The sequence below is a fragment of the Atta colombica genome, unplaced genomic scaffold, assembly GCF_001594045.1.
Source record: "Atta colombica isolate Treedump-2 unplaced genomic scaffold, Acol1.0 scaffold38, whole genome shotgun sequence".
Classification (NCBI taxonomy): Eukaryota; Metazoa; Arthropoda; class Insecta; order Hymenoptera; family Formicidae; genus Atta; species Atta colombica.
The window spans coordinates 874,279-884,812 of NW_017259490.1; the positions used below are offsets into that span (position 1 = coordinate 874,279).

Below are 10,534 nucleotides of genomic sequence, written 5' to 3' on the forward strand. Positions count from 1 at the left end.
TATTGGCATATATTTTATGGTACATCTCTAATTGGCTTTCTTTTTTCCATGCTTTTCTAATACTTTTTCCATTCCTTTTTTTATTAATAAAGATACATACGCTTGGTATACTTATGTTTCTTATGTTTAATTTTGCAATTGAAAAAAAATTTTTTTACGACATATTTATTTTTACAAATATTACAAACAATCGAATTGAGTTGGGTGTGCTAATACCTAGAGATTCTATAAGAGTTCGGCAAAAGCGGATAAAAATGACAGATAGCTATATTTTCTTTCCTTCTTTCTCTCACTTTCTGAAAATGTTTGGAAAGCTATTTGAATTGTATATCGAATAGAGTTCATAATTAACTTAATCAATCAAAAACATGATTCACTTTGGCTAGACTTTCATTGGTTGCTACTCATATAGTGTGTTGTTTCTGTAATGTGGCGTTTAAGAATTAATTATCGTGCGATAGATCGGTGTAGATTAATACGAATGATTCCCGTCTTAAGTGAAAAATTTTGTTTGTCAAAGCACCGCATAAGAAACATTTCTTCGTCTAAATCTATATCGAGAAGTCAATGTAAATCTGCGGTAGTATCGACAGACTCGTTTGCGGCTACACGCTGTAACCCCAAAGGCCGCCCCTTTGAAACGAGCAACGACAGATTGGTATTACCATATTGGGAAAGGGACAAGACTCCTTATTTCCCTATCCTTTTGCCGCCGAGGGAGAGGAAAAAAAAAGAAAGGAAGAAAACGATCGGCTTCTTTCTTTGTCCTTCCACAACAGGCATCTCACTTCTTACCTCGATTCTCCACTTCAACCACCTTTCTAGAGCTGTCTTTCCGCATTCACTTTCTCTCTTTCTAACCCTCGATACATTCCTTCTTCCCCTACATTTTCTCTTTCCACGAACTTCTCGTTCGCCTCTTTTTCCATCTCGGGCTCATCCGATTCTCGTCCACGAAGATTTCAATCTTGTTTCGCCGAGGCATCAACACGTTCTCATCTTCCTATCGATTTTCTCTATAAACTGGCGGAACCTTCTCTCATAACATACGATCGTTTTTTCATCTCTTTCGTCTGAGTCTCCGTTTGTTATGCGCCGTCGAAGCGAAGGATAGTCGATCTAATGGCGTTTTTGCTATATCGATCGCTCGTGATTCGTGACACATCAGCCGCAGGCTCAATTCGGAATCCTCGGCAGTTTCCGCAGGAAATTCATGAAACCCGCCTCCCAAATGAACAACCCTCTGATTTTCCCACCATCATCTCCTTTCCCTTCAATTCTCATTGATACTCGATATCTCTACAGTCAACCGTTGCGACCATTTAACGCATAGATACAGCCCTTTTTAAAAATGGCCCTGCTTGGATCCAAGCATTGTTTCCCGATGCAGGAAAAGTCTTTTCCAGTCTATGAATACATTAAGAACAAACAAAGGACCATCTTCCATAATCTCACCGACCCCTTTCTTTCTCCCTGCGCCTTTCTCCTCGCTTTTTGCTCTAGAGCTGTTACACGCATTTATTAAACCTGGCCCACCAACGCGCTTTCTTAAGCACTTTTACGAGAACCTAACCTGGCCGAGCTCTTCGTTCTGTCCTGCAAAAGCTTGACGTACCATCTCTTTCTCTTGTCACAACATTATTTCGAAACAGACGTAATTAAAATCGCATCTACTTAGCCATCTTAAAGCTACATTGAAAATGCAAGTAATTAATAATTTATGTTTAACATCATTTTACCGAAGATGAATAGTCATTTTTAACATATTTTTACTCGCTGAACATGAATCGGTTGAAAAAAAAACTAATACGTCACAATTTTGAGAAAAATTATGCCAAAGAGGCAAAAAAGGATTATTCAAATTAAGAAAAAGATGATTTAAAAGTTTTCATGATGTTCGTTGGTATCAAATTTTTTTCTAAATTTTATTCACGTCAAAGTAAAAGTATCAACTTTTAGCTTAAATTCATTTTGATTCGTTTCAATATGATTTTTTGTTTTAATATAGAAGACAATTTAAAGAAAGCTTTTTTTCTCATGTAATAAAATAATCAAAACAAAATTTGGCATTATATCACAATTTGATGAGAATATGAAAATTAAAGAGGCAAAAAAAAAAATTTTGAGGGTTTTTATGACGTTATAATACGATTTTCATTTTTTTTTCCTAAGAACTATTTTCAAATTGTTATATCTCGAAAAGAATCAAAATGCATTTTAAAACTGAAAATTGATACGTTTACGTGGCACTAATTTAGAAAAAAATTTGATACTAGTGATACAATTAAAATTCTCAAAATCGCTTTTGCCTTTTCGATGTCATTTTTTTAAATTATGATGTAATAGCTAATTTCAATAACGGATTCTTATTCAACAGGTAGATATTAAAAATATTCACAGTTGTGTTGAAAAAAAAGATCTGTTGAACAGTGTTAATACAATCAATTTAGAGTGTTAATCACTAAAAAGATCAAAATAAAGATGAAAACAAAATTTTTCAAAATCATTATTTTCAGTAATTTAATACTTGTAATCATAAAATGTATACAGATCGTTTGCAATTTCTTTCCAGACCGAGATCTGTTCAAGCGCTCTTACAGATGTAATTCATGCGGTCATTAATGGAACGGATGGCTGCTTATTTTGTTTTGGACACGCCGGTTTGGGTAAGTTTAGAAATTATAAATTTTTAAATACATCTAAATTATATTTTTACATAAGAATAAAAAACACTATACGATATCTTACACTAAATAAGAAAAAAATAATTAACGAGTTACGTTTGCTTGAGTTAAGATTTTAAATTGTTTATGTAAGTATTTATGATTTTTTAGTCACCTTAATTTTTGAAATTAGATTATCATTAGGCAGGTAAACATTCAATATTGTTTTGCATATTCCTCTCGATTGAAGAATAAAATGTACGAGCATATCAATATACACGGTCCGCTCTTGAAGAAAATGTCGCAAAAATTCTTTATTTAAGCATTCTTTCCTTTGTTCACTTGACATCTCTTCGTTGTGCTGCCGCAAGGTAGAGGCGCAGAGTTGTTTTACATTTTAAGTAGTAATATCGAGTTTGCATGCAAATGCATGATTATGCATGGAAAGTGCACGGAAAAGAGAATCCTCGGGTGGTAATGTCGGTGCTGAAAGAGAGTGAGAAAAAGGAAGGAACTGAGAACAAAGAGGAATAGAAGAATGAAGAGTGAAGAAGCGAGACCGGAAGGAATGGTGATAATGTATGCCACTGGGACACACTTTCTCTCTCTACCTTTCGAATTTTAACATACCACAACCCAAGAGACTGTTCGCTGTCCTGTCGTCATCATGCGCTTTCTGCGTGAAAACGTCTTTAAGACTAATGGATTTAGAGAGTACATCTTGCATAAAATATATGTTTTGAAAACTGTCATAATTGAAATATGTATTCCCATTTTAAACACATATTCAAATATAGAATGAGTATCACAGCGTCTATCTCTCATTACTATTGTTATTCAAATATACATTTAAAAATACATATTTAAATGCGTATTTAAAATTTTCATAAAATTGTAAACATAAATACTTAAGAGTTTATTAAAATTGTTTGCAGATTTAGATTCTCTTTAACATCTTATTATTAATATTCTTATAAAAATGTTTAGCATAAAAAACATTATTAAATTATTTTGTGATATTACTATACATGAATACGCTTCAAAATCGAAAAAAATTCTCACATAAGAAAATATTACTTTTTTAAGTTTCTTATTTAATTAATAAATTAAATTCTTTATTCGTTATATATAACTTATTTTTATATTTTATTGCCTTGATTTTTATACAATTTTATATGTGATATTTATAATCAAAATAATAATGTCCAACAATAAATTTATTTTTATAATTATAATCGTAGACAAAGTTAAAATATTTTTTAACATTTGAGTAAAATAAAATTCAGATAAATTTCTGCTTTTACAGTCGGTATCAGAAGCAATTAAACTTAGAATATTTCTGCTTGAGTTCCTTTTAGCATTATATAAAGATGTAAAAATATAATGTTAAAAGGAATTCAGTGAGAAATATTCCATGAAGATTATAAATCTATCTTTAATTATATATCTTTCTGAAAGATTTTTTATATTTGACATATAAATAGGAAGAAGGAAATCTATCTGGAGTGTAAGATAATATTAATTAAATAAGACAGATAAAATTAATATAAAATATTCACGAAAATTAATTTAAAATATAAGTTGTTAAATAGTTCTCCTCAATAATTATTCGTTATTTTAAATTCACATGAATAAAATGACAGTGCACAGAGAAATGCTATTTCTAAAATTAACTTTATCGCATAAACTTAGAATTTCTTCAGACATTAGCTGGCTTCTATCGTTCTTGAACCGATACGGTTTCATAATTCTACAGCACATTGAGAAATTGTCGACTTTCAGTGCCGAAGTTCTTACAGTCGAGCGGGATTTCTTGCAACGCGGGAAAGGGGAATCGATAGAATCGAAAATAAAACAAAAGGAGGCGCATCGGAAAGATAAGAGCCTAACGGCCATAGACAAAAGCTGCGTAAAAGGAAGCCAAACGAATTCGCACAGTGTCTTTCCTCTCTTTTTCAAAAGTACTTCAAGTAAGTCCGCAAGCAAACTGCTTTTGATCATCGTTATGCGAACGTTTCTCTCGAATTTCCCCGTATTCTCCATCGTTTTCCTCTTTGCTCCAACTCCTTCTCTCAGTCTCTATCTCTTTTCTTTTTGTATCTCGACTCTCTTTTATCCCTTTATATCTTCTTCTGCAAAAAAAAAGATAAAAATGAAAAAGTGGTCGCGATTAGAACAGTGAGAGGAATAAGGAAGGCGAGATGGAAACCAGGAGGAAGATCAGATTTACATGGATCTGCGAGATGAGAAGACGACAGCATACGCACGACAGAGGCAGTCAGCCCAGCAATTTTTTAAATGACGACCAGCCCATCTTTTACTTCACGCCAAGCAATCGCCGATGAAACCAAATGTATTTCGCTCACGCGCGCATGTCTACCGTTCGCGGTCTGAAAAGTTGCGTATAAAAAGCGTGCGGAGAAGCCGTGAGAGACAGAAGATAGATAAAGACACGCGAGAGGGTGTCGAAGGAGAAAAGCAAAGGATGAGAGAGATTTGCACTTTCAAAGCAACAGGACTCTTACGAAAGGACAGAGAGCGGACGGAGATATATATATATATATATATATACTACACTACATATATACAGATATATATACATATATACAGATATAGCGACAACAATGGGCCCGTTTGTACTTTGTAGCGCGTTTCCTAATTACCCCCTGCGCGCGGGGATCCCACAACTGCAGACACTCCGACGAAAGCTTTGAGATCGCGGAAGGACCGTGAAAGTGGATTATGCAACGACGGTGAGGGGAAGAAGCACGCGTGCTTGATGCACCGAGATTTCCCTCTCATTCCTCTCTCAAAAACATGAAGCTTTGACAATAATAACCTTGGTAAGCGATTCAGTCAAAGGGACTGTGGCGCGACACGCTCTTTTCATTCTATACGCAGCCAAGAAAGGATTTATCTGATTTTTAATAATCTCGTATGCATTATAAATCCACATTGAGAAAAAATATAGTTAATTTTAATAAATATTTAGTTCAATACTGTCAACTAAACATTTACTTACAGTAAGTAAATATTTGTTTAATAAAAAAAATGATTGTTAAATCATTAATATTTCTTGTATCAAATAAATATATCTTTATATTTAATAAATATTTAGTTGACAGTATTCAACTAAATATTTATTAAAATTGACTATATTTTTTTTCAATGCATATATTATTTTTATTCGTATTAATTCTTATATAAAGACGTCCTATCTTTTTTTCCTTAATTTTTAATATTTCTTTGATATTTTAACTAATAAACACGCAATTTCTGTCATGCAATTTATATTGGCACTGACGTTCCTCGCGTACAACGAGGTATTCGAGCGGAATTTTAATTATCAGTCGCATTTCCATTTCAAAGTATCTTTATGCTAGAGTGTTATACCGATCGTCTGAGAATGCAGCGGCTATCGCTTCGTTTTTCTACGTCGTCGTCAGCGACCTCGTGAATCTCGTGGCGGCATAGCGTGAATTCTTGCGGAATTTTTGCGGTTCGACCGCTCGAATCTTACCAACGGAGCGCGAATTCTCCAAAGTGGAACCATTGAAAAGTTCCTGAGACGCAAACGCGGTCCGTTACCGGCAAGATAGGCCGACCCTCTCCTTTGCCGTGTTTCTAATTAAATAACAACATAATTCACCGTTTTACATTAAGACAATTAAATAACGTTTAAGATTCAACAGCGGCTGCTGCTTTTCCATTACTCCACCATTGCCGACGGGGGCTTCCCTCTGCCAGGATCTTACGCCTTTCGCTTCAATCTCTCGTCCTTCGTATTGCAACCTCCTCCTCCCTCCTCTGCCATAAGTCGTCTCTCCGTTCTCATCAGACTGTTTTATGATTTTAATAAGAGCTCTTTTATTTCTCTGTCAACAGCAGAGTATTTGAGCTCGACTTTCAATTTTGTCGAAACTTCAGTGCTAAAAACTTTCGCCCAATATGTTATCAGAAGTTTGCTGAAATTGTCGTTAAACATACAGCCGAACCATACTTTATTATGCGATTTATTTCCCATTATTGTTATCCGAATGAATTAATTTTAATATTTATTTCACATCGTTGCTAAAAGCGAAATAACAATCGATCCTTTTGCCGTGCATCAACTACTTCGACATAATCGCTGGTTGTCATTCTAGCCGTTACGTTGTCGTCCACTAAATAGTAAACAAATTAAGCGGTCCGCTCGAGCCTGACCACAAATCTGGCAATGCAATTATTGCACCCATTCGGCTCGCGCTCCATTCGTATACATAAACAGGATTTTCGAACTCATCCATGTGAATTGATTCGTCCCGACACAGGGGGAAAATTGCGATTATGCCAATCAACAATGAAGCTTGTCGCACATACCAGTCGCACCAGCGGCACGGTTACGGGCGTTAATTCGATCTCTACGTCAATAAATCTGTCAGTCTGGCAAGGATCATTCGAAATATTAGCTTTGATCCGTCATCGCTTCTATTGACAAGAGGGTGGACATTGGACTTTCAATATGTTACCTCTAAATATTTTATCTCCACAGATTTTAATTTGTATATGGATTAGAGTAACTATAAATACAGAAAAAAATCCTGGAACGTATATTTAAATTGTATGAGTATCATAGAATATGAATAAACAGGCAGTATAAGCGGACAATAAACTAGTTATAATTAATTCAAATTGGTAGAGTAATTTTCGTCTATGCCATTTGCATTTACATTGCACGTTTAAACACTGACTATCACCTCCTCCATGATTCCATGTTTACATTGCCTGTAATCCACAAGCCACCTTTAACAAATTTCTTCCTTCTAATTTAGGTAAGTCTCATACTATGCTGGGAACTCCGGAGGCTGGCCATACATTGGGCGCAATTCCTTGCGCTATAGCATGGCTCTTCCGCGGTATTTCGGAACAACGACAGAGAACTGGTGCCAGATTTAGCGTTAGGGTTAGCTGCGTGGAATTGACCACTGGCCAGCAACAACTGAGGGACCTGCTTGCGGCGCACGCGAACGGTAAGTAATCTTCCCATTAATTAAAGTATTTACCGAATGAAGGAGTTTATACTTTTCGTTTTCTTAATCAATTAATGTTATCTATTTATTATCAATCGGCATATTTGCGACATATTACGAATACTCATCTGCCATTTTTACAAAGTTTGCCATTTTTAAAGTTTAAAAAACTTTTACAAAAATATTTAAAATAAAAATTAATAGATTATATTTCTATACAGAGTTAGGTGCTCAATTCAACAGGAAAAACATACGTAAAATTATTAAAAAATAAACATTAAAAAACTACAACAATTCGAATCTATTACATCGTTCCGATTTGTTCGACATTTTATGCAACTTTGTTAATATAGTTATTCTATCTTATTTGCTGTCTTCGTCAGATTAAATCGCAGTCAGACTTGCGCACTTTCTGATTGAAGAAACTTACGTTCTAAGAATCATTTGTCAAGAATCGTCCCTCTTTTTAAGGAATGAGACGGGAAATGCGGGTTTCAGAAATAGAACCGAATCGGCTCTAATCTCCAGAACGCTGAAACTTTCTCAAGCGTTTCTGCTTTCCTACGATAAAGAGAGTTTAGCATTTCCCGCAATTAATTCGATGCTTCAAACAATACGGTCATAATCGTTTAGATTAATTAACGCCATGATAGTGTGTGGCACGGTAGGTAAATTGTATCATCGCGACGACATTGTACATCCGATGTGTAATCCTTGCGCAATAATTCAATTGATTTGTAGATCATAATTCTAATTGTACAAACACATGAAGAGTCACATAATCAGAATTAATACACGCTACAATGAATGTAGTTATTGACTAATACGCCTATCTCTCCTGTTGAAGTATTTAAGTCGGAGTGTCAGAATCGCACTCACTTGAGTTGCAAAAGTGTCAGAGAAACAATTCTATTAAAATAGTAAAGACATAAAATTCTAATGAAAAATACTATGATTCCAAAAACGTTATATAATCGTATGTGTTTTTTGCACAATAAAGACTACGATACAATCTAGTAAGATGATGCTGTAGAATATCTATTTTATTCTCGAAGGATTGTCGAAAGAACGGTCAAGCGAGCCAAGGGCATCCCTTGTATAATATAAAAATAGGAGCATTTCATGGCTGTAATCGAGTTTAAAGACAGAGCATGGCCACAATCGGAGCTACGTCGCGTATGGAATTTCGCATGGAAATTGCAATAGCTCGCACGTTCCATTTGCCTGATACGCTCACTCGTCTGAGTCTACCTCCAACGTCTCTGAATCGACGAAAACCAGTCGTGCGGCCGAAAGCACGGAACGTCGAAATTGTCCTGTCTTGACCGGGAGTGATGCACGGAGGATTCGGCGGTAATATTCAGGAAGTAGGATGAGACTATTGGCCGCAATTTGGTTTCGTCTTCGTGGACGGATGAACGACTTGGCCCGTAAAATTGAAGGACAAGATTATTTCGTCCTTCTATTTCATATTGACCACCATCCTATAGCTACCCTATTACTTTTGTTATTCCTTTTTGTGTCGTGCATCTCGAAAGACTCGCGGGACTAATAAAAAGCCATTTTCTTGGAAGATAAATTGTTACGGTGCACTTATGGGAACGATAGTCAAAGACAGGTTTGCTCCGAAAATTAACTAGACTGGAGCATCTTTCTTCAAAAATAGGATCTATAAAATACGCGATATTTTCTGTCATATTTTCTGTATTACGAAAATTATAATTTATTTGTATAAACTGAATATACAATTCGAATAAATGTTTATAATTAGATTTCTTTCGTATTGTGGATTTCAATATTTCATCAATACAGTTCAATTATATTATATTGCTCCCTGATTTTAGAAATAACAATTTAAAAAATGTGATTTGCGAATTATTATTATGAATGAGTTAGATAAATATTACCTTATCAATCATCCAAAGTGATCTAACTTCTTGAAAAATTGCAACTTAAAAAGATTTTTTTAAGGAAACAAAAATAACATTTTATCATGTTCAGAATATATCTTTTTTTTTATGTTATTATAATTAATCAATAATTTTCCGCCAAATTGAATATTTTTTCTCTTTTTCTGAGAAACTTAATTTTTTCAGTAAGAGTGAGATATTATAAAAGAAGTTAAAAAAATGTCAACAAAATTTCTAATTAATTTCTAAAACATTATTTATATAATGAAATCTTTTTTTGAATATTTTTTGTAACGTATCCTTACTGTATGTCTTTATGATTCAAAATTTTAATTTTGTAGCTGCAAATCCAGAAATTTGTAGCGTAGATTCGAGCACGGTAAAATCTAATTTTTTATCATGTTGCAAAGCATTTCTGGGTATTTTACAATCAAGAAAATTAAGACGTTTAATAGGGTAAATTACCGAATATTTCGGGTACATGTAGCAGCAATACAAGCATTCTATGTAAAACTCACGTTAGACGAGTCGTTTGAATGCAGACTTAATGATCGTGCTGTGCAGGTTTCCGCTTTCCCTTGGTCTCTGGACTAATTAAGATGCGATGAAATTAATTTTCCAGTTTATTAAATAATTAACTCGTATCTATAGAACTATCTCGACTTCGTCTTCCTCCCTTTTCATCTCTTTTTTATCTCATTTTTCTTTCTTTCTCCTTTTTCTTTTTCTGAATTTTATTCCACATTATTAGTAGTGTAACTAACATTTAAGGAGACCAATCATAGAGAAATTTAAGTGTCTCTTCCTTCGACATCCAAAATAATTTTATATACTTAATAATTTTGTATATTTTTATATTTTCAATAATAATATACATATATCTTAAGAAAATGAAATATAATGCAAAACAGATGCAATTTTAATGTTTTAATCCTTATTTTAAAATTATATA

General features: G+C 34.0%; 1 protein-coding gene across 1 annotated transcript in view; it reads left to right on the forward strand.

Moving 5' to 3' along the window:
- The window catches only part of LOC108690938 (kinesin-like protein CG14535), a 41,800-nt gene that overhangs the window by 12,222 nt on the left and 19,044 nt on the right, over positions 1-10,534 (forward strand). The window contains exons 2-3 of the mRNA XM_018198493.1: positions 2,573-2,666; positions 7,475-7,672. Coding sequence (XP_018053982.1) covers positions 2,573-2,666; positions 7,475-7,672 — 292 coding nt within the window. The remainder of the gene's footprint in view (positions 1-2,572; positions 2,667-7,474; positions 7,673-10,534) is intronic.